Source organism: Helianthus annuus, chromosome 14 (genome assembly GCF_002127325.2).
Source record: "Helianthus annuus cultivar XRQ/B chromosome 14, HanXRQr2.0-SUNRISE, whole genome shotgun sequence".
Lineage (NCBI taxonomy): Eukaryota > Viridiplantae > Streptophyta > Magnoliopsida > Asterales > Asteraceae > Helianthus > Helianthus annuus.
In genome coordinates, this window is record NC_035446.2 from 148,697,540 (window position 1) to 148,723,728 (window position 26,189).

The following is a 26,189-nucleotide window of genomic DNA, read 5'->3' on the forward strand; positions in this document are numbered from 1 at the left end:
ATTATAATAAAGCCCTAGCCACTTTTTTTTATACATGTTTGTCTTTCAACATGGTATCAGAGCCTATTCAATCCATATTTGTTAACTTGATTTGATGATTGAAGAGTTTGTAGCAAGCATCAGTTTTGTAGATAGAACTTCACGAGTTTTTTTGCTTAGGTTACGATTGACTGCTTTTGCATGAAGGGTTTGCCGCCACCAAGGTTTATACATTAATTTGTATAGCATCATGCCATTTAATTAATGTTTATACCTTGTTTAAATAAGTGTTCAAACATCAACCTTTCAAAAAAAAGTGTTCATATATCACGACAAAGATTGATATTATGAAAGTAGCATGTGTGCATCGATTTATGTGAGGAAATATGTCTATTTTAGTGTACTGTGAGGAATTAATTTGGTGAAGAATTGTTGTGAGGAATTAATATAGTGAAGAATTGAGCGATGAAGAGATATCTTTTGGTATTTTGCCATGTTGGTTCCATATTATAGTTAAACACATACAAGAATATAAGCAAGTGTTCGTTATTTTGGGTTTAGAGTTTGGTTCGTATTTTGGTTTATACTGGAATTTGTATTTGGTTCGTATTGGTTGCTTCCGCTATCGGTTCGTATTTGCTTCTGCTGTTGGGTTTGTATTTGCTGTCGTTTAGGGTTCGAATTGTTTGGCACTTGTTCGTATTTGGTGCTTCTGTCATTGGGTTTGTATTTGATATTGGATTATTTTGCTTTTGCGTGGTATGGATGATATGGTGAAAAAGGCTGAATTTCTTTCATCTACACGTGTTTTTGGTCCGGTTCCAATGCCTGCTTCAGATTCTCGGGTTTTTGACCAATTCAGGTTGTTTCTAAATTTAGCCATGTCTTCTTCTAATACTTCAGGTATTTCTTCATCCATATGGATTTTGGATTCCGGTGCATCTCATCATATGTCACCCTACTTGTCATCTTTTGTATCTTTGATCTCTGGTTCGGCGACGTCTGTTATGTCTGCTAGTGCTACATCTATGCCAATAGAAGGTGTTGGATCAGTTGTTACTCCTCATATTTCTCTCACTAATGTCTATTTTATTCCAAATCTTGCTTTAAACCTTGTTTCGGTTAGTCAGTTGTGCAAATCTGGTCATTTGGTGCTCTTTTCTGATTCTGTTTGTTATGTATTGGATTCACGTTCTATGAGGGTGATTGGGACCAGCCGTAGGGTAGGTGGACTTTATGTCTTGGATGATCTCAAAGAAATTGATGTTGCTGCTTCTATTGTTGACTTGTCGTCCTTTCGCTTGAGTCATTCATCTCATGACTTTTATCGGTGGCATTCTCGATTGGGACATGTGTCCGCGTCTCGTTTAAGGTTTTTGGTTTCTACAGGTGCTTTGGGTAAGTTGAATACTTGTGATATTTCTGATTGTAGTGGTTGCAAACTTGCAAAGTTTTCCACCCTGCCTTTTGCGCAAAGTACCTCTCGTTCTTTGGCTCCTTTTGATATTGTACATTCTGATGTGTGGGGTCCGTCGCCTGTATCCACTAAGGGTGGGTCAATTTATTATGTATCTTTTATAGATGACTATACTCGTTATACCTGGGTGTATCTTATGAAACGCAGATCTGAGTTCTTTAGTATTTACAAAGACTTTAAAGCCTATGTTAAGACCCAATTTTCGGCTGCGATAAAGTGCTTTCGTTGTGACCAAGGGGGTGAATATACCTCCAATGACTTTACCCAGTTACTTGCATCAGATCGTACAATACACCAGGTATCTTGTACCGACACACCTCAGCAGAATGGTGTAGCTGAAAGGAAACATCGTCATCTTATGGAAACTGCTCGCTCGTTTCTTTTATCCGCCGACGTCCCGAGTATTTTTTGGGGAGAAGCACTCCTAACTGCCCAACATGTAATTAATCGGATCCCTACTTCTCATAACTCTGGGATGTCTCCTTTTGAGAAACTGTATGGCGAACTCCCAGATTACGATGAATTAAGGGTTTTTGGATGTACATGCTTTGTTCTCCGTCCTCATGTTGAACGAGACAAATTGTCAAATAAGTCATCATTATGTGTGTTTTTGGGTTATGCCAGTGGTCCTAAAGGTTATGGCACTGCACAGAAAGGATATCGTTGTTTTGATCCTGTTAGTAAGAAGTTGTATGTGTCAAGGCATGTTATCTTCATCGAGCATATTCCTTTCTATTCGATTCCATCCGGATCACATAATGTAACAATGTCAGATCTCCTAAACATTGACCTCTTCAATTATGACATTAATGCATCAACATCGTCTAATGTTCCCGCTACATCTGCTGATTCTGATGGGCCAGTAGAATCTGATGGGCCGTAGCATCTGGTGGGTCAGTTTAAGATACCCATACATCGCCAGACACAACTTCAGGTCCGACTATGCCCGAAACAACTCCTTCACCTGTTGAGACAGTTCCACCTCTGAGGAGGTCTTCTCGTGAATGTAAGTCCACCAAATTACCAGATTTTGCCTACTCTACTTACTCGCCTTCGTTTGCCTCCTTCATCGCAAATATACATCATCTGTCTGAACCTGAATCATATAGAGAGGCTGTCTCTAATCCTCTTTGGCAGAATGCTATGGCTGAAGAGCTCACTGCTCTTCATCAGACACAGACATGGGATTTGGTTCCATTACCATCTTGTAAACATACAATTGGTTGTCGTTGGGTATAAGATTAAAACAAAGTCTGATGGGTCTATTGAGCGATATAAGGCCAGACTTGTAGCCCAGGGTTATTCACAAAAGTATGGAATGGATTATGAGGAGACATTTGCACCGGTGGCAAAAAATGACTACAGTTCGTACTCTAATAGCTGTCGCATCTGTTCGTAAGTGGAAAATTTGTCAAATGGATGTCAAGAATGCATTTCTGAATGGTGATCTCCATGAGGAGGTTTACATGATTCCTCCCCCAGGAATTGCTCATCAGCGCGGTGAAGTCTGTCGACTTCGGAAAGCTCTATATGGTCTCAAACAGGCCCCTCGTGCTTGGTTTGAGAAGTTCTCTAGAGTGCTTACATCACTTGGTTTTGTTCCTAGTAATCATGATTCAGCATTGTTTGTTCGATGTACGAGTGCAGGACGCATTCTTTTGTCTTTATATGTGGATGATATGATTATTATAGGCGATGATTATGATGGTATTGAGTCCTTGAAGCATGATTTGGCTCACCGTTTTGCTATGAAGGATTTGGGTTTGCTCCGGTATTTTTTGGGTATTGAGGTGGCTCAGACTCACAAAGGATATCTTCTTTCTCAAACAAAATATATATCTGATCTGTTTCAGCGGGCAAGACTTTCTGATAGTAGAACTGTTGACACTCCTCTTGAAACCAATGCGCGATATTCTCCCAGTGATGGTGTTCCCTTGGCTGATCCAAGTTTATATCGTACTATTGTAGGCAGCTTGGTTTATCTTATAGTTACTCGCCCGGATATTGCTCATGCAATTCATGTGGTAAGCCAGTTTGTTACTGCCCCTACGTCTGTTCATTGGGGAGCTGTTCTTCGTATATTGAGATATCTTCGTGGCACTCAATTTCAGAGTCTTCTGTTTCCCACTGCATCTTCTTTGGAGTTACGTGCCTACAGTGATGCTGATTGGGATAGTGATCGTAATGATCGCAAGTCCACCACTGGTTTTTGTGTTTTTCTTGGAGATTCGTTAATCTCATGGAGAAGTAAGAAACATGATGTTGTTTCAAGATCTTCTACTGAGGCTGAGTATCGTGCTATGGCTGTGACTACATGTGAGATTGTTTGGTTACGATGGCTTCTTTCCGATATGGGGGTTACCATATCTTAGCCTACTCCCTTACATTGTGATAACCAAAGTGCTATGCAGATTGCTAAGAACTCTGTTTTTCATGAGCGAACAAAACATATTGAGATTGATTGCCACTTCACACGTCATCATCTTTAGCTCGGGACCATCTCGCTTCCATATGTTCCATCAGCCTTGCAGATTGCTGACATTTTCACGAAGGCTCTGTCGGTGTCTCGGTTTCGGTTCTTGTGTGACAAACTCTCAATGCTTATTGCTATTTCATTGCATTGTGAGTTTGAGGGGGGATGTTAGCATAATAAAGTTAGTGGGCTTGTATTATGTTGGGTTTATTGTTTAGCCCATTTTCCTAGTAACCCTAGATTGTTTCTCTATTTATAGTGTTACTTCTCTTTGTTTATGTATGCACCTTTCATTATAATAAAACCCTAGCCACTTTTCTTTGATACATGTTTGTCTTTCAACAGGTTACTCATTGTCTTTTTTGTGGTTTAAGGTGATAATTTGTGTTACTCTTTGTTTAATTTTAATGCATGTGTGTGCAGACATGGTAGTGACTATATGGTATTTCATTGGATCAGTTTATTGATAGTGACTATTTGGTACTGCATCGGATCAGTTTATTTATATTTCAGTTTATTTCAGCAACTTGCAGAAGTTAAAAAAACAAACAGCCTTCTTCTTACAGACTGTAGAGCTTTGGTCCACCTCTTCTGCTACAGATGTGGTCCGCAGACTGCAAATAATTTACCTCAGAAAAAACAAACAACAACTTATTCTCATGCAAGAGGGTGACAACCAAAAGATTTCTCTTCCTACAGTGAGACTAACAGGGTGTTTGTGTTGCATATTCAATCCATTAATCCAATAGATTTCTCATGTTGAAGTATCTATCCAAATCCTCCTGGTGATGGGGGTATTTGTTTCTTCAATACTATACTTTTACAAACATGAAGATTCTTTCAACACATACATATAGACCTGAATATTTCTTGATTCTTCGATACTATAGTTTGAAGACGAAGACACAAACATGATTCTTTCAACATATACATATAGACTTGATTTTTCCTATTAATATTATCACCCAATCGTAAATGGATGAATTAAGGGTGAGAGGGGCACTTCCCTAAGAGGGGAGTCCCCTCTCTTACGCATAACCAATCCTTGTGTGCCACGTCAACTCCCCTCTTAAACTTCCCTAACACCCTAAATTGATGGCGGCACTCCCCTCTTAGACCATGTGTAGTGGTAACTTGTTATAATGCCCCCACCATGGGGCATTATCCGACATGTGGCAACCCAGTCGGCATGGGGCATTATAACATAAAGTGGTGTAGTGAGGATAATGCCCAAATAATGCGCATTCCAATTATTAAAAAAAAAAGCAAACACATGGATGGATGGTGATCGGCTAGTCAAAGTTGTCATACAAATGCTCACCATTGATTGGTTCAACAAACATGTGCACAGCGTTTTAATTGAAACGCCCAACCAATTTTTTTTCAAATACAACGCCCCAAAACGCCTAGTGTAGTGGGGGAGGGGGCGTTTTGGGGCGTTTTGGGGCGTTTTTTTTTCAATTTTTTTTAAAAATAACGCCCCACTACGGGTGGTCTTAGGGGACTTGGTTTTTTATTTTTATTTTTTTGTTTTTTATTTGTTGTAATTATGCATGTTTATAATACTAATAAAAATTAAATAAAATTTAACAAAAGACATTTCAAAGTAGAAAATAAAAATAAAAATTAAATTCAAACTAGAAAATTAAAATTACATTCAAACTAGAAAATAAAAATTACATTAAAACTAGAAAATAAAAATTTTAGAAATCGCACGGCCACCCGTACTTGTTAGCGATGTCGCGCTTTCGGGCGAGGATGAACGGCAACATATTTGGCGGAGCATCGTCGTGCGGCTTGAGGAATGTTTTCATATCTCGATCGTAATTGTAGTTTTTCATCGTCTCGCGTTGTTCCGATATAAGCTCGCGAGCCTCCGACTCTCTTTTCTTCCTCAATTCAATCGCCTCCAATTCCATCGCGTGCTTCGCTTCTTTCATGGCGGTGTACTCTTTGAATTGTGCCGCCAACTCAGCCGAGCTTCCCTCGGACGATGTCGCTTGACGCTTGTCTCGCCGTTGTGTTTTTTGTGGCGAGGGGTCTGCGTAAATATCGGGTATGGAAGGGTCCACGTCAATGGACTTTCTTTTTTGTGCCGAACCTTCCCCTTCCTCACCCAACAATGGGACTTGGGCCCATTTGTCGTGTTTTCGAACGACCTCCCACGCCTCGACATGTTGAAAACCGTTCGGAAATCTCTCTTTAAATTCCTTTAAAGCTACTTTCATCACGTCGAGATCCTTACACCCGCTTCCTCGTGTGCGATCCTACATATTATAAAATAATAAGTGTTAAAAAAATATGAACTTAGTAAAGAAAATTAAAAAATATACAATGTTAAAAAATATAATTTTTACCGCTTGTTGGTATAGGCCGTTGAAAAAGTTTATTTTCGTCATCATCGGGCCCCATTTAGACCGTACTTGATGCACGGTCCGGTTACTTCCACCGACGGTGGCGTTAAAATGATCTAAAATCTTACGCCAAAAACTATCGCGGTTTTGTTGATTGCCCTTCTTTTTGTTGGTAGAGCAATGTACCCACGCCTTCGCCAACGCCTCTTCTTGGACCTTTGTCCATTTTTCGCTCGCCACTTTTCCCTTTTTATCCCGAGCGTCATCTTCTTCGTTGCCCGCGTCTTCATCCACATTATATTCATCGTCCTCGTCCTCGTCGCCCAAATTTTGAGTTTCGGGCACTACCTCATCGTCCTCGTCGTCGTAAATAGGTAGAGGACGTTCAACATTTCCTCGTGTAGATGGAACTTGTGGGGAACGAAAACCATATGGGTCGAAGGCGGGGGAATGAGGAGGAGCATCCATTGATAACAAATTTTGAAAATAGCCGAAATTGGGTTGAAGGTTGGGTGTTGTAAAAGGAGGGGTGTGAAGGTTGTTGGAAAAAAAACGGGGGTTGTGAAGTATATCCGAAAGGGGGTTGTGGTTGTGCACTTGCACCACTCGAACCACCACGAGACGGTTGCGAGCCCCGTCCCTTAGTTTTTTTCTTGGCTTCGCGGGGTTGGTTCTCCATTGCTTGGTTTGAAGTGGGTGTGATTTGAAAGTATAAAAAATGAGTGAAGTGGGTGTGGTTTGAGAATATAAAAAATGAGTGAAGTGGGTGTGGTTTGAGAGTATAAAAATTTAGTGGTGGGTGTGGTTATTTATATTTGTTAAAAAAGTGATTTTTTTTTTTTAAATTTGACCGTTTAAAATTGAGTAAACTTCAATTTTCGTCCCTGTGGTTTGCTGATTTTAACACTTTCAGTCCAATAGTTTATAAATTACATTTATCATCCATTAGTTTCCTGATTTTAACAGTTTCAGTCCATTAGTTTCTTGATTTTAACAGTTTCAGTCCACTTTTCCCTGTTAAAATGAGGAAACTAATGGATGATAAATGTAATTTATAAACTATTGGACTGGAACTGTTAAAATCAGCAAACCACAGGGACGAAAATTGAAGTTTACTCTTTAAAATTCGACCGTTCCTCAAAACTCGTGCCATTCAACGCGGTGAATACATGCCGATTCCCCTCCCCGAATCGGGTCCTCGCGGTGATGGCGGCGGTGTTCCCGATCGGGGTTAGGGGTCACCGCACCCTCTCCCCGAGAGTGCCCGGGATACCCTAAGCTTGTATGCTCAAAGGGGTCTCATCTCGTCTAATTGGTTAAAAGACCTCGAAAGTGTAATAATAACGAATACAACTTTCTAAATCCTGTTGTACTAATATATTGCTTTTGTACTAATCTTGGGCTAATACAGAGTTTTTAAAACTGAATCTCAATTATTGTTTATGTTATTGGTTTTTGGGACCTAAACAACCAGGCTGGTTGAAGAAGACAATGATGTTGAAAAAAGAGACCGTCCATCTGCTCTATATTATATATACACACAACTTTAAAACCCTAACACTTTATTTATTACAAAAATTATAATAAAACTAAAAAGAAGTTCTATAATTATTTAACCACTTTAGTTGTTTAAAAGTGAAACTCTAATTATAAAACTCGAGCACCTATGATAAAGTGGATGGTTGCGTTTGTTTAGAGCTTAAAATGGCATCGAATAACGAATCACTTTAGGATAATAAACTAAATCAAGCTGACTTATTAGATTTCCTTAAAACTAGCTCCACTCAAAACAATCTCATTAACTTTGGCTATTTAATGTATCTAGTCACTTTATTAGTTTAAATTCAAAATTTATCAGCATCCTTTACCATAAAACTCAAAACGTTAGATATATATAATCTTCACATCACAACAAAACCCCAAATAGTGTGGACTATGTGGTTCAAGTTGTTACTTTCGTAACTTTCATAACATAACACACTCAGCATGATTTGTTGTAGCTTAGTGCCACAAAGACTTGTTCGAAAATGTGTTCCTTGAAGTAGGAAAAACACCAAAATTACCAATTAGTGTGGACCATGAGGTTGAAGTTGTTACTTTCATGATATTAACACTCATCATAATTTGTTCTAGCCTAGTGCCACAAAGACGTGTTTGGAAATGTGTTCTAGTAGATGTGTTAATTAGCCGTTTTAAAAAATATAACTTGATCAGGAATCAGGATCCGATTACCATATTTTTTTAATCCCATCATTGCCTATCCAAAAAAAAAAAAAGTGGAAACAACAAACAATCCATCAAAATCAATTTCCAATTCATTTCAAAATCCAGAATTTACATTATCATACTAGTACCAATTCGCCTCCAACGATCCAAATAATTAAAGGATCACCAAATCAGGGCATACAAATATAATACCACTAATTCACTAATTAATCCGTAGAAAAATAAAAATGCAAATAACTCAAGAATCCTAATATGTCAATCTTCTTCGAATCCGGTTTTCTTCCAGATCGCATTCCTAACTCTGCTTAAATCTCTCCCTTTCAACGTCCTCCCAATCCCTTCATGAACCGAAAACGACGCCATTCTCGTCCTCGCTAAAAACTCATGAGGCGGAATCCACTCTTCACCGGAGTTATAATCATCATCCAAATCATCATCGTCACTATCTCTCCTCCGATTCTCCGTATAATCCTCTTTCAGTATCTTCGACCAGTCCGGCACACTCACCGGCACCGACGCCGGAGTTCCTCCGACCGGTTTCCGGTTTACAGCAACAGACGAAGATCTCTTTGAGATCCGTGGAGACGGCACCGGTTTACGTAACTCGGGTGAGATGGAGACGTTGTTGTTCCAGACGTCTGATTCGTTGAGTTCGAATTCGAACATTGGATCAGATGTGACGGAATTGTTTAGTTCGCCGGAGATGAAGCGGTATTGTGGTGTGACGAAGTGGCGATTTGATGCTGCCATCGGTTGAAAATGGTGGTTTGAAAGATGGAAGAAATCGGTATGGCTAAAATGTCTCCGGTATGTTGTGTTATTGTTGAGGAAAAGAAATGATTTGTTACTCTGTTTTTATAAGGGTTTGAATGGATAAGGTCTCTTTCTCTCTCTCTCTCTCTTTAAACTTACTTTAAAAAAAATAATAAATAAAATAAAAGTGTTGATAATAATAAAACGCGGTTTTTAATTTAGGAGGTAATTTCTATGACAATTACAAGATATTATTTGTACGCAAGATGATATTAAATGTGGTGCTGATAAGTTCGTCTTATCTTCTATGTAATGTTCTGGTAAATGAGTTTTGGTTTATTTTTTTTAGTAAAAGGATAAGGTGAAATGGTTTAGAAAAAAAATAACGAATGGTTCAATATGTTATTTTCTTGTCATGGTGTATAAAAGTCTGAAATGTTCGTAATGACATGAATGATTTAATGTCTTATTTATTGTCATATTGGTGTACTGAAATGTTTGTAAGACCATGTGTAGTGGTTTTATCAATAATGTCTTCACCATGGAGTGTTTTCTGTCATGTGGTAGTCCAGTCAGTATGGAGGCATTATTGGGGGTTATTGCAAAAGTGCCGTAGTGAGAATAATGGCCAATAACGACCATGCAATCATTTCACAATTATTTTTTTAAAATTTAAAACATAAAATTCTTCATTAATTTAAAAAAAATTACACTACTTGAAATAAAAAATGAAAAAAAAAACAGAATATAAAAAAACCGAAAAAAAAAATAAAGTTAAAAAAAAGGATGATGATCTAGAGTCCATATTTTTCCCGAATTTTTTGGCGATGCATTTGCGCAAGGATCAACGCGTCGCCTTGGAGATGGTCGATCGGTTTGGACAAAAACTCAATGTCCTTTTCCATTTGTCTCGCCTCTTGCATCTCGTTAAACTTTTTGGTTTCGGCCACTCATTCTTTCATAATCTCACAACGTTGGTGGCCGAGGTCGCAAATGTCTTGGAGACGACGGTTCATCTCCTCGAAATCTTCTGTCAACTCGAGATCAGAAGACGACTCCACCGTTTTTTCCCGGTTCGCTTATCCTTTCTTCTACCGGGCGGTCGGGTCAACTCTTCTTCAAGTTCCTCGTCAACGTCCACCACCTCATTTAGATCGACATTGCGGGCATCTGATGTCGGTGTTTCAGGGTCAACGGAGGATGATGTTTTTGACCATTTAGCTCGACGTCTACTACTAGACGTCATGGTACCTACTACCGCCCACTTTGGACTTTTTCGTAGTAGATCCCAACACTTATAGTACGGGAAAGAGCATTTCGTTTTCTCGTACTCTTCCAAAGACTTCGTTAAAACCCCGACGTCACCTTCTCCGCTCGGGCGATTATCGTAGTTACGTTGGTACACTTCTTGGAATGAGTGACACTTGTTGTTGATGTCGGTCCATTTGCTAGAAATGGAATCTTTGTCCCGATGCTCGCCTTTACCCCACGTATCCCAAAAGAGTGCACGAACTTTATCCCCAAAAACGGGGCCCGTTTGAAAGTTTGCTACAAATTGAAAAAATAAAAGTAAAATATAAGTGGTATGTTAAAAAATAAAAGTAAAAAATAAGTAAAAAAATATAAAAGTTACCAATTTCGAGGTCCTCCGAAACCTCGAGCCACGACCGAGCCAACGTGTATTCTTCCTCCTTCGTCCAATTAAGGTAAGTATCTTTACGTCGAGGTTCGTTCGCTTCCTTCTTCTTATGCGACCTTCTGCCGCGTTTCGATTTCTCTGGCACCGGTTCGGGTTGCGTCTCCGGCACGACATCGACATCGGGTTCGGCTTGTAGTTGTGATGGTTGCGACCCGCCGGCTTGACCAAAGCCAAAAGTGGGTTGCACGAATGGAGTAGCGCCACTCAAGTAAGCCGCGTACGTTAACATGCTCGGGTCCATGTCTTGAAGGTTAAACGGGTGTTGCGGTTGGGTTGTGTTCGGGTTCATGGGTCTTGAGGGGACACCAAATGGGGGTCGGAATGGATGCATGTTTGTATAAAATATAGAAGAAGTAGGAGAGAAAGTTTGAGAATGTTTGAGTTTTTTTATAAAAAATATGGAAAAGTGGGTAAATATATATAGTAGGTTAATATTGGAATAAAAAAAATATTAAACAAATGACCGTTTGGCAACGGTCATCTCTCGCGGCCAATACAAAATTCAGCTTTGTTTAAAAAACGCGAAGGTAATTTTTTTCAAAAAAAAAAAAAAAAAACGCTCAAAAACGCCCGTATGTAATGGGCAAGGGGCGTGTTTTGGCGTTTTTTTTTTTTGTATTAAAAAAAAAAAGAAAAACGCCCTACTACGGGGTATAATGACTAATGAGAGGCATTTTGATGGCAAGGCTGATTGAAGAGATCCAAACTATTGCATTGTGTGAATGAAAAACAGGTCTAATTTGATAGTCTTTGAGTGGGTTAATTGGTGTAAGTTTGCCACTAAGGCTTTAGACTAGTGGTAAAGACAAAACCCGGGTGTGTAGATAAGAGGATGTGATGATATCAATATCCATAAAGTGTAACATGTACTCGATATTTTTTTTTTTTTTTTGTGTAATTTTAATTTTTAAACATCCAGTTTTGGTGGTTATCAGTTGTATACATTGTATCTAGCTTTTGGCTATTGTTGTTTTTTAATTAAAAGTTACTTAATGCTAAAATGAACTAAAGAAAATAATAAAGCATAAGCCTTTAAATCATGTGGTAAGACCATGTGTAGTGGTAAATCAATATAATGCCCCTACCATGGGGCGTTTTGCGACATGTGTCATCTCAGACAGCATGGGGCATTATAGCATAAAGTGGTGTAGTGGGGCATTATTCCAATAACGTCCATGCAATCATTTCTCAATTATTTTTTTTAATTTAAAACATAAAAAAATACAATACTAAAAAATTAAAAACAGAAAATAAAAAACAGAAAATAAAAATACAGAAAATTAAAAAAATACAATACTAAAAAATTACTTTAAGGCCTAATGTGTCAAAACAGAAAATAATAAAGTTTAAAACTATAGGGGCCTAAGTGTCAATATCAAAGTTTTAAAACAAACCCTTCTTCTTCATCGTGCCTATGCCTGCGACCTGCAAACCCATAAAATCCAGCCAAAAATCCGACCAAATCAAACTCCACATTCCATCTCTCTCTCTAAACCCACATGTCCTCAATTGATTGGCCAGTCAAACACCCTTGAAGCGTTTTAAATAAAATGCCAGCAACAAATTTGTTCAAAGATAACGCCGGAAGACGCCGGCCGTAATGGAGGTGGGGGCGTTTCCGGGCGTTTTTTTGCAAATTTTTTTTTAAATCACGCCCCACTACGGGTGATCTAAGTACAATTCTTTGAAATAAGCTTTTTTTTCTTTTTCCTTTTAAGTTTTAAATATATTTAGTTTTAGTTTTTTTTAACTAATTTTATTCATTTCTTAGTAACTATCGTTCATTAACTTAAAAAAAATACTTAATACAAGGTTGTGTTAAACTTTTTTCTTGACATTCCGGCATAAAATTTGTCTGAACAATTTGAAAAGTAATATTTTTTTTTTCAGTTTTCATTTGCATTCGTATGCTATATATAATATACATCTTTAACTTAATGATAATTTGGTTTCCCCTTAAAACTTGCGTTCGTTAGTTAAAAAAACTGAACGTATTTCCTTTTTTTTTCTCGACGTTTTAGTACAAATTTTGTTTAAAATGGGGCTGTGTTCGAAATATAGTTTTTTTTTTTTTTTTGTATCATAAGCTATACTATTGTCTTTACCGTGCCAGTACTATTATGAAAGAAACCAATTCCAATCGGACAATATCAGTATCATTATCAGCTTATTAGAACCAGTACTAACATTTATTTTCATAGCTTTCAATTGATGTAAAACATGTATTGATATACTTTTAGACATATCATAACCTTATTTTTAAACATTTTAATTCAGATACTTTAGCGAGTTTTGCTATCATAACAAATCGATTCAATAACCCCCAAATTCTCGTCACTCAACTAACAGGAATCCCAATAGCATATTCCGTGTCATTAAAGAATCTGGTTAATATTATGTGGTGTAATATTTTTATGTCAAGTGTTTGTTACCTTAACCTATCCAAATTACCCGTAGGTTGGTTCACCATGACACGCATTGCAAGCAAATTTTGAAATTGCGGATAAGGTTAAAATAGGGATAACAGGTTAAGAGGTTTGTCGCGACTCGAGGGTGCGTGTGGGGGATAATATGGGTTGAGTGCATGGGACAATGTGGTCCCATTTTGGTTTGTAAGACGCGTGTCCACTCAGTTGTTGTGCCAGGTGGATGTGTAAGATGGGTTCCGTTGCGTGGGGCACGTGAAGTGAACACATTGGGGCTTTGCTTGTGACAGTTGGCCTCTGCTTCAAAAATGGGCCACAACTTATTATATAATAAAATAAAATCCTAATTATTACAAACAAATATATTTTGTTTTTAAACGGCGGATGTATTAATAAAAAAGGCAAACTAGCATGTATCTTAATATGATTCCATGTAGGTCAGGGTTATATACAATGTATAATCAAAATTTAAACTAATGTAATATCTAACTTATAATAAAAGACTACAAATAATGCCACGTGGCATTCTCTCTTTCAACTTCATAAATTTTATTTATATTTTTTAATAATTTTTTTAATATTAATATTAATTAATAACCAATATATAAATATCACTTATTTTTATCCTTATTTTTATCTAAAATTAATAAATAAATTCAATTTTGCAATTTAGACCATTTGGTTTTTTTTTTACTTTTAACCCAAAGTTTTTTCATTTTTTGCAATTTAATCTTAACTCTTTTTTATTTTCAATTTTGGTCCACCATACTTTTCATCTTTCCCAATTTTTTCGTTTCGTTCTAAATTCTGTGAGTTAACGAACCGCAACGTGCGTGTGGGATTCAACATTTTTCGTATATTTTTTCCCGTTTGACTGGCCCGTCGCGTCACATCTATTTTTCTGCGTTTGATAGTTCGTCCAACACGCGGGTCCTTGATGGACTTAGTTATTTTTTTCTATGTTTTACGTTTCAGTTTAATTTCTCACCAACGAGCGTGCGTGATTCAAAGATTTTACATCTGCTTTTCGCTCGGCGTTATTTTTTCCCGTTTTTATTTATTTTGTTTGTATGAGCTTTTCCGGTGTTGGTGGTCGCTGAAAATGGTATAGTATTGCTACTATTTTACACAGTTTTTTGACAACCGCTGCAACGCAGGGGCTTAATACTAGTTATAGAAACAAAGAAATATATAATAACCTCTAAGTCTAAGTAACTTTTGAAAAATAATCACATGTACTAAAAGATAGTAGAAATATTATTTAAAATGATACGAAGTGTTTGTATCTTTTTATACTTTCTGTATTTAAATTTGTTTGTATATTGTAAATATTTGTGAGATTATATTTTCTTTGGCTTTTATTTCTGTGTTTACTATTATTTAATTAAGAATAAGAATATATAAATATGATATTAGTAATATGATACGTGTAGGAGTTACGAAATAGTACATGTCTTTGTAGTTTTTTAATCCAAATATTCTTTTCTTAAGAATAGGGATAACTAAACTTGTGGGAAGTTATTAATTGTTTAATAGTGCCATTAATATCGATCTTGAATTCCTGCATCTATTTATTCATTCCGGATACTTTTCTAGCTACCAAATAATATTGTTGTTTTTTATCGTTTTTGTGGAAAATAATACTTTTCTAGCTATCAATAATATTGTTGTTTTTTATTGTTTTTGTGGAAAATAATAAGTCAATTTGATCCCACCCATTAGTGGAGACATTATCATACTAGGAAAAAGCATACCCTTAAACATAATGACTCCATCTTATTATTATTTAAATATCAACCAGAACAATTTATTTATCTCAATATATCTTCTCAATCCTACTTTATGTCATCATAACTCATGTAAAAAAAGGACCTAACTATAGAAGTAGCAGTAGATAGAGTAAGGGATTTTAATACGGTTGTTAAGGCTCTGTTAATAGCTTCGTACAAAACTTCTAAATTTGAGTTCTAAAGTGAAGGTAAATTTTTACTTTAATGGCTATTTACATAAAAACTAGGGTTTTTTTTTTTTTTTTTTTTTATTGTCACCTATGATGTTTGTTGACAATACCTAAAAACTTTTCTCGAGTTTGAGGAATAATCTATTTCATTTTCTGGTGGATCGAAAGATTGATTCTGAAGAAGCAGATACCATAACGGATATATACTTCAGCGAATGAAGATGAACACAACCACACCTTGTCTTTTCCGTCTCATCGTATCTCATATATGCAAAATCATGAAACACTTTAGAAGGGATCAGAGACCGGAGTCTTTGAACCACCCTCCGACACTCAAAGCAATATTGGATTCAAAATCATTAACATGTATGAGATAGTTCATGGGTTACAAAACAACTTGTAGAGTATTTAAGAGGAGACTCCTATTTATATTTGTGGTGATTAGGGTTTTTCTCTTTAGGGATAAAGATCAAAGTCTTGTTAGGGATATACCAACCAGTTTAAATAATAGAGGGATGTCCCCTAAGTCTTCTAAGGGTGCGTTTGGTTTGTGAAATGTTTTGGAATTGAAATTTGTATAGGAATTAGCATTTGAAATAATAGGATTTTGAATTTAAGCATTCCAATAGGAATTTGAAATTGTTGGAATTGGAATCTCAATTCCATTATTGTTAGATGTTTGGTTGGCAAATAAAATGGAATCTATCATCCTATCCCCCACCACCCCCGCCGTATCGCCGACCCAATGGGGTCGCCGCCCTGACCGCAACTGCCCCAAACCGACCTATTGGTATGAACAAACCTCGACCCGCAGAATCGACCTAACACGCAATGTCGATAAGAGTTGTCAGCCCGAACCGAACTCAGACAACATCGTTGACCCGACCCGCCGTCCTCGACACGCACTGCTCACCCGAACTGACTTTGGTTCGCCGATCTGACCCGCAATACCGGCTTAAACTGACTTGGCTTCCGAAACCGACCTGACACGACAAAAACCGAAACCAAGTCTAACCCCAATCGCGGTGGGGAACTGACCCGCATTGTTTTGAATTGACATGGCTCGCCACTAATCTCCATGTAACACCCGTTCCCATATTCCCAAATATCTTAAAGAGTTGAGTTAATTGCCATTTTAGTCCCTGTGGTTTGGACCATTTTGCCAGTTTAGTCCAAAGGTTTCATTTTTAACATCTGGATCCAAAAAGGTTTCGTTGTTGCCATTTTGCTCTAACTGACTTAACCCCATCCATGCTTCTCAGTTACTCAAGGGGTATTTTTGTCATTTCATATTTTTAAAAATTTCACTTTATTTTTATGGTTGTTAAATATAACAACCCTAAAATAAACCGCCACCCTCCTAAATTTTTCCGACACCCTAATATATTTTAAAATATCCCAATATGTCCTAAAATACACCCATATGCGAAAACGAACCCCGAATACCTTTACTTTTGTAAAAATTAAATAAAAACAAATTATATTAGTCCCTGGTGGGCCGCGATAGAGCCTTCAAAGGCTTACGCGGGCCGCGAGCGCCTGGGCAAGTGGCGCAGCCTGGTGCCGCCACGTGTCACATGCGTGTTGAAGCTATACCGGGTGACGAATCAACCCTAAGCCCTAGCCACCTATGCCGCGGGCCGCGAAAGAGACAGCTGTGGCTGTCGCGGGCCGCGAGGAAGTCAAATTACAGCCCTATATAAGGAGGCCTCGGGCTTTCAGTCGAAACTCGTCCCAAATCTTTCTTTCTCTCTAAATTTCTACGTAGTGTACGCTATACTTGGGTATAATATCCCCCTAAATAACGAAGTTCTGCTCCGTTGTAAGTATCATAACCCCTGGATACGTATTAGATACTCTGCCCGATTGATCTAGGGTTCCGTAACGGTTGTCGTGGTTCTGCCCGACGTAGTCGTTGGAATGCCGTCTCGGGGAGGGTATTACTAATGTTAAAAACTTAAAATGGGTTATTATACTAACACGTGTGCATTTGTGTAATTTATAGATAATTCCAAGGAAACCCTTACAGAAAATCTAAGGCAGCAATATGAGTAATCTCCTTTTTGCAAATTGTTTTTACAAAACCTCACACGATTAATTATATATTAAGCAGTTATTGAGTATTTGTAAGGATACAATTATCGTCGGTGTGTTGGGGTTTTGTATACAAAATTTGTTACTGCCTTGCGAGGGGTAACATTTCCACAAGTCGGGTTGACAGTACCATGGGTGTTAATTGGTATGACTTGGAAACAAATGTAATTGCGAGACCGCCCTCAATATTGCACAATGGTTTTTATTCAAACTTGATTAAACTGGGATTCACTCACCAGTATTTCCCACTGACAAAATGTTTTAAACGCGTTTCAGGTAACTAAATGTGAAAGCCAAATAGAAGCCAGCTGGACAGCACTGAAGGCTTGGAAAAGTGGCAATAAAGTTACCTAAAATAAATAGATGTTTTTATTAAATAAAAATAGGATTTTATTCCTATGGAAACATGTGTACTTAAAACTTGGGTTATATCCCATGTGTTTAATATTATGAAAGTGTGGTATTTTACTCTGATAAAATATTTCCTAACTACGGTCCTGATGAAATTTTCGCTGCCAAGATGGATAAAATACAGATACCACCAAAACTGGACGCGGCCGCCCGTTCCTGGGTTGTTAGGGGACGAGGGTTGCGACAGAAGGTGGTATCACCGTATCAGAGCTAAGCCATTGATTCAGCCACAGAAGTGTTCTGCTGACACCAAGATATTATCTAAAGTGTTAGGAAATAAATTACGGAAACACGTGCAAAATTGTATTTTATTATTATGTGTTATTTGACTATTTGTTAGTTTACAGTATGAGCGACCAAGGATCATCCGACGCGTATCGTCAGATGTCTGGTTCGCCTAGAAGCGAAGGCGCCTCTTCTCAGCCTGCCCTCTCAGGGTATTCTGCTGATAATGAAGAAGGAATATTCGTATTTAAGGCTCAGTCTGAAGAGCCATTCCCTCAGAAAAAGAGAGGATGGTTAAGTAGTGGAGCACATGAGCGTAGCAAACGAATGAAAAAGTTACTAGAACAGAGAGCCCTAGCAGCAGCCAAAAGAGAGATAGATGCCCCAGATTCCAAACCCAGTCCTAGAACCTGCACCCCCAATGAGTGTAGAAATTGTTCAAGAACTCAGGACATTCGGTGAGGAAATTTTAGAGAGTAGCGAAAGGATGAGACATGTGGGAGAGTGACTCGTTTGGAAGTACGACGAGCACAATATGGATTTCTAGATGAATCCATATACGTGAATGTGATGGTATAGATAGTGATAGTAGTAGTAATAATAATAATAATAATAATAATAGTAATATAATAATATATAATATGTGAGGAAATTTTAGAGAGTAGCGAAAGGATGAGACAGGTGGGAGAGTGACTCGTTTGGAAGTACGACGAGCACAATATGGATTTCTGGATGAATCCATATCCGTGAATGTGATGGTAGAGATAGTGATAATAATAGTAATAATAATAATAATAGTAATATAATAATATATAATATGTGTGTATGAAAAAAAAAAAAAACTACGGATACCTACTACTAGTAATGTAATTTTTATTTCAGTTGTATTGTAAGTTTAATTTTCAGTTCTGGCTAGTACTAGATGCATATTATATAAAAAAAAAAAAAGAGTAAGTTGTAATGATCGACGCTTTTGACCAAAATGAGTATCATGTGATTGGCTATATTAAACATTATTTTGTGATATTAATACGTGGTAAATGTTTAAAATTCAGATGGACAACGAAGTGAACCAGGAAAATCTGAACAATGAAAACCAGAACGACAATAACCCGGTTAATGAGAATCCAAATAACAATAACAATGGAAACCAAGTGGATAATAGTGTCATCCAACACATAGTGGCACAAGGAATCATAAATGCAATGCCATTTATAATTCAAACAGTTAAGGAGGCTGATAATAAAAGTAAACATAGTAGTAAGCGACCAACTGAACCTGAACACAACGTGAACAATGGGCCTGTACTTCAAGCGCCCATTCCAAAAAGAAGAAGAACCATGCCTTATGGTTGTTCTTATAAAGAATTCTGGTCCTGCAAACCAATAGAATTCTCGGGCAATGAAGGACCCATTGCAACTCTACGCTGGATAGAAAAGATTGAGGTTGTCTTAAAAATAAGCAAATGTGTGGAAGAGGATAAGATAATGTTTGCTTCTAATTTGTTTAAGAACTCAGCCTTAGAATCGTGGAACACTATCCTCCAGTCTAGAGGAAGTGATAGGGTTTACAACATGGAATGTGAGGAATTTAAAAATATGGTAGAAAGGAAATCCTGCCCTCCCAATGAAATGGAACAGATAGCAAATAAGTTCCTGAACCTTAGAATGACCGGGGTAGATAGTAAGGGTTATACGACTACATTATTTGAATATCCTAGATTAGTACCAACCCTTGCATCACTGAACCAGTATTAATCTCCCGTTACATCTGGATTAATTGGGGAGATTAGGCATGTAGTCAAGGCAGCTAGACCTCAAACCATAGAAGAAGTTGTAGAACTAGCAAACGCCTTGACTGATGAGTTAGTGCGTACACGAGAAGAAGACCAAAGGAGGAACCTAGCTCAAAGGCTTACCCAGGAATTCCGTTCTGGAAATTCCAACCGTAGGAACGTAGGTTCTACCTCTGCACCGTACTGCAAGGCTTGTAAGAAGAAGCATTCAGGAAAATGCCCCACTTACTGCAATTTTTGCAAGATACCAGGACATAAGGAAGAAGACTGCAGGAGGAAATCTAGTAATGGACTGTGCTTCAACTGTGGAGAAAAAGTCCTCATCAAGCCCAACTGCCCAAAACTAGCTCCAGCCGCAAACAACAAGAACATTAAAAATGCTAGAGCATTTGTTCTGACAGCAGATGAAGCTAAGATGATTCCAGACGTAACAGCCAGTACGTTTTTAGTTAATGATGTTTTTGCTAAAGTATTATTTGACTCTGGTGCGAACCAAAATTTTATTAATACTTCATTTTGCAAACTTCTTAATCAATCATTAACTAAACTCCCACAAGAATGTCTAGTGGAGACAGCAAATGGGGAAACGGTTAGGATTTCTGAAATCTTGCAGGGAGCAAGAATAGAATTTTTAAATCAAAAATTTATGGCAAACCTTTACCCAATGAATCTGGCAGGATTTGATGTTGTATTAGGAATGGATTGGTTAATAGCCAATAAATCCAGTATTTTATATGATCAAAAGTCAATCCAAGTAAACTCACCAAAAGGTGAAAAGATCACAATTAAAGGAGATAAGCCATCTAGATCCACGAAATTCATCTCTGTGATGAAAGCAGCAAGTTGTATAAGAAAAGGGTCATTAGTGTATTTGATTTCTATAATCACTAACACTAAAGGAAGAGAACAAAGAGACATTCCAGGAGTATCCCAGTTTTCAGATGTATTCCCAGAAGAATTACCAGGACTACCGCCGGATAGGGAAGTCGAATTCAGAATCCATCTGCTACCAGGAACAACACCAATTGCCAAAGCACCGTACCGTTTGGCACCCGCCGAAATGCAGGAACTGAAGAAACAATTAGACGAATTGTTGGAGAAAGGATTCATACAGCCAAGCTCATCGCCATGGGGAGCGTCGATTTTATTCGTTAAAAAGAAGGACGGATCGATGCGTATGTGCATTGACTACCGTGAATTAAATAAGGTCACGATTAAGAATCGGTACCCATTACCGAGAATCGATGATCTGTTCGATCAGTTGCAAGGAGCTCGATTTTTCTCTAAAATTGATTTAAGATCAGGATATCATCAACTGAAGGTACAAGCAGAGGAAATTCCTAAGACCGCGTTCAGAACAAGGTATGGCCATTATGAATTTACTGTCATGCCATTTAGTTTAACCAATGCCCCAACTGCATTTATGGATATGATGAACCGAATATGTAAGCCATACTTGGATAAATTCATAATTGTCTTCATAGATGATATTCTCATTTACTCTAAAAGTAAAGAGGAACATGTAAAGCATTTGCACGCACTTCTAAGTTTACTAAGAAAGGAAAAGCTTTATGCTAAGTTTTCAAAGTGCGAGTTTTGGTTAGAACAGGTACAGTTTCTTGGACACTTAGTTGATCATGAAGGAATTCATGTGGACCCCACCAAGATCGAAGCGATTACTAAATGGAAAACCCCTGAGTCACCAACCGAGGTTAGAAGTTTCTTAGGATTGGCCGGTTATTATATGAGATTTATTCAAGATTTTTCTAGAATAGCCATTCCCTTAACTAAGTTAACCTGTAAATCTGTTAAGTTTGAATGGGGACCAAAACAGGAAGAAGCTTTTAGAATTCTTAAGTAAAGACTAACGCACGCACCCATACTAGCGTTACCATAAGGAATTGAAGATTTTATAGTATATTGTGACGCTTCTAAGTTAGGTTATGGATGTTTATTGATGCAACGTCAAAAGGTTATAGCTTACGCGTCTAGACAACTTAAGAACCATGAAGAGAATTATTCAACCCATGATTTAGAATTAGGAGCTATAATTTTTGCCCTTAAGATTTGGAGACATTACCTTTATGGTAGTAAGTTTACCATTTTCACTGATCATAAGAGTTTAAGGTATGTTTTCGGGCAAAAGGAATTAAATATGAGGCAAAGACGTTGGATGGAGATTCTTTGTGATTATGATTGTAATATCCAGTATCATGCAGGAAAGGCAAATGTAGTGGCTGATGCTTTAAGTTAAAAGTATCATGAAAAGCCAAAAAGGGTACGTTCTTTTAAATTAAATCTACAAGTAGATTTAAATGATCTGATTAGAGAAGCACAAGAATCAGTAATCAAGGAAGATACTAAAAAGTTAAAAGGAATGATTAAAGAATTAGAACAAGGAACAGATGGAATTTGGAGATTCCATAAGAAAAGAATGTGGATACCTAAATTTGGAAATCTACACCATCGTATATTAGAAGAAGCCCATAAGTCTACATATACGATGCATCCAGGAAGTGATAAGATGTATCAGGATTTAAGAAAGAATTTCTGGTGGATAGGAAAGAAAAAGGATATAGCTTCTTATGTTTCTAAGTGTTTAACCTGTTCACAAGCTAAAGCTGAACATCAGAAACCCTCAGGTTTATTGCAGCAGTTAGAAATGCCAGTGTGGAAATGGGAATTGATAACAATGGATTTTGTTACCAAATTACCCAAAACAAGGAAAGATAATGATACAATCTGGGTGATTGTAGACAGGCTCACTAAGTAAGCTCATTTCCTACCAATGAAGGAAACTTTCAGTATGGAACAATTAGCTAAATTGTATGTAAATGAAATAGTTTCATTACATGGAATTCTTTTATCAATTGTTTCTGATAGAGATAGCCGTTTTACCTCTAATTTTTGGGCAAGTTTCCAAAAAGCAATGGGAACCAAGTTGAATCTAAGCACAGCTTACCATCCTCAAATGGACGGACAAAGCGAAAGGACAATTCAGACAATGAAGGACATGCTTAGAGCTTGTGTAATTGATTTCGGAGGTAATTGGGACGATCACTTACCATTAATAGAATTTTCTTATAATAACAGTTATCACACAAGTATCAATGCTGCACCATTTGAAGCACTCTATGGTCGAAAGTGTCAAACCCCAGTCTGTTGGGCAGAAATTGGGGAAAAGCAACTGTCTGGACCTGAGATAGTGCAAGAAACAACCGACAAGATCATTCAAGTCAAGGAACGACTAAAAGCAGCACGTGATCGACAAATGAGCTACGCTGATAACAGACGCAAGCCATTAGAATTTCAGGTAGGTGACAAGGTATTATTGAAAGTCTCTCCTTGGACAGGAGTAGTCAGATTCATCAAAAGAGGAAAGCTAAGTCCCATGTATGTTGGACCCTTTGAGATTATTAGAAGAATAGGACCTGTAGCCTATCAGCTACAACTGCCAGAGGAAATGGCAGGAATACATGATGTATTTCATGTATCTAATCTCAAGAAATGCTTAGCCGATGAATCACTGGTAGTACCTCTTAAGGATATAGAGGTAAATGAACAACTTAAGTTTGTAGAGAGGCCTCTACAGATTGAAGACAGGAAAGTCAAGAATCTCAAGCACAAGAGATTAGTTCTGGTCAAAGTGAAATGGGACTCCAAAAGAGGACCAGAATACACATGGGAGCTTGAATCAGAAATGCAAAGGAAATATCCACACTTGTTCCAGTAGATCTCGAGGACGAGCTCTAAAACAAGGTGGGGAGGATATAACAACCCTAAAATAAACCGACACCCTCCTAAATTTTTCCGACACCCTAATATATTTTAAAATATCCCAATATGTCCTAAAATACACCCCATATGCGAAAACGGACCCCGAATACCTTTATTTTTGTAAAAAATAAATAAAAACAAATTATATTAGTCCCTGGCGGGCCACTACAGAGCCTTCAAAGGCTTACGCGGGCCGCGAGCGCCTGGGCAAGTGGCGTAGCCCGATGCCGCCATGTGTCACCTGCGTGTTGAAGCTATACCGGGTGATGAATCAACCCTAAGCCCTAGCCACCTATGTCGCGGGCCGCGAAAGAGACAGCTGTTGCTGTCGCGGGCCGCGAGGAAGTCAAATTACAACCCTATATAAGGAGGCCTCGGGCTTTCAGTCGAAACTCGTCCCAAATCTTTCTTTCTCTCAAAATTTCTACGTAGTGTACGCTATACTCGGGTATAATATCCCCCTAAATAACGAAGTTCCGCTCCGTTGTAAGTATCATAACCCCTGGATACATATTAGATACTCTGCCCGATTGATCTAGGGTTCCGTAATGGCTGTCGTGGTTCTGCCCGACGTAGTCGTTGGAATGCCGTCTCGGGGAGGGTATTACTAATGTTAAAATGGGTTATTATACTAACATGTGTGCATTTGTGTAATTTATAGATAATTCCCAGGAAACCCTTACAGAAAATCTAAGACAGCAATGTGAGTAATCTCCTTTTTGCAAATTGTTTTTACAAAACCTCACATGATTAATTATATATTAAGCAGTTATTGAGTATTTGTAAGGATACAATTATCGTCGGTATGTTGGGGTTTTGTATACAAAATTTGTTACTGCCTTGCGAGGGGTAACATTTCCACAAGTCGGGTTGACAGTACCGTGGGTGGTAATTGGTATGACTTGGAAACAAATGTAATTGCGAGACCACCCTAATACTGTACAATGGTTTTTATTCAAACTTGATTAAACTGGGATTCACTCACCAGTATTTCCCACTGACAAAATGTTTTAAACGCGTTTCAGGTAACTAAATGTGAAAGCCAAATATAAGTTAGTTGGAAGCACTGAAGGCTTAGAAAAGTGGCAATATAGTTACCTAAAATAAATAGATGTTTTTATTAAATAAAAATAGGATTTTATTCCTATGAAAATGTGTGTACTTAAAACTTCGGTTTTATCCCATGTGTTTAATATTATGAAAGTGTGGTATTTTACTCCTATAAAATATTTCCTAACTACGGTCCTGATGAAATTTCCGCTGCCAAGATGGATAAAATACAGATACCACCAAAACTGGCCGCGGCCGCCCGTTCCCGGGTTGTTAGGGGACGGGGGTTGCGACATTAAAACCATTTCTTTGTTATATAAAACAAATTATTAATAAATATAACAAATACACATATCCACAATTTTCACCACCATCTGAGATTCACCAAGTCTCACAACCATCGACCACCACCATCTTATAACAACACCGTTCACCCACCGTTAACCACCATCTCATAACACCACTCTTCACCAACATCAAGATCAGACCCAAATTCAAACCAAATATCAAAATCAGACCCAAAATCAAACCACCGCTACTATTGGATGCCCTTAGTCGTCGGAAAACCATCGAAGTCTTTGGGTTCTTAGTCTGTCACCACCGGCACCACTAGATCGTTTCTTGGAACTCACCAGAACAACCACAATCGCTGAAAAAATTGCTCAGTTATTTCCAAAAGATTGCTCAGCTATTTCCAACCCAGTTAACACAACCACCACACCACTGCCACCTATCTCCGCCCCTCACCAACCTCCGTGCCCCACCGTCACCAACCACCACAACACCAAACCCTAACCCTAACCCTCTTCCTTTTTCTATCTGTTGCCCCCCAACACCAACACCTCACCATTATCACCACCACACCATTGCCACCCATCTCCACCCCTCTGAAAAACAACCACCATAACAACCACCCATCTCCACCTCTCTGAAACACAACCACCAAAGTACTACCACCCATATCCGCCCCTCACCAACCACCATTCACCACCACAACCATCGTGCCCCACCGTCATCAACCACCACAACACCACCGTCTCGCAAATCAAAAGAGAACCGAGAAAAGAAAGAGAGAAATAGAGATAGAGAGAGAACCGTTTACCACCACCAATATCTTTCCGATCTGTTTCGATCTGGCGGTTTCGAAAAGGGAGAGAGACCTACCGCCGCCGCCCTTGTTGTCTTCCTGAATTGGTTTGGCGGTTCCGATCTGTTCCGATTTGTTGTCTTACTGAATTGTTCCGGCAGGAGTGGTAGTGGTGGAGGTGTGCCGACGGCCGGTGAAGGTCGAGGTGGAGGTTGAGATGGAGGTGATGGTGTTAGTTGCTATATCAGAGAGGGGTAGAAGGGGGAGGGTGGGTGAAAAAAATAGAAGAAAAAATTATTATTTTTTTAATATAGCCGTTGGCCAACGGCTAGCCCAATGTAACACCGCGTGTTTTCGAATGTCAAAGTAAAAGTCAAAGTCCAAGTCAAGTTTGACTTCTTTA

The 26,189-nt window shown here is 38.2% G+C and overlaps 1 protein-coding gene across 1 annotated transcript; it reads right to left on the minus strand.

Annotated features, from left to right (window-relative positions):
* Positions 1 to 8,574: 8,574 nt before the first annotated feature.
* Positions 8,575 to 9,345, minus strand: LOC110904298. Its single transcript, XM_022150141.2, has one exon. It carries the CDS (start codon positions 9,257 to 9,259, stop codon positions 8,765 to 8,767), a length of 495 nt encoding a protein of 164 aa, XP_022005833.1. The 5' UTR covers positions 9,260 to 9,345; the 3' UTR covers positions 8,575 to 8,764.
* Positions 9,346 to 26,189: the final 16,844 nt, after the last annotated feature.

What these genes read in the sequence shown, in the direction of transcription:
- LOC110904298 (XM_022150141.2), bottom strand. Translation starts at nt 9,259, where the DNA reads ATGGCAGCATCAAATCGCCACTTCGTCACACCACAATACCGCTTCATC.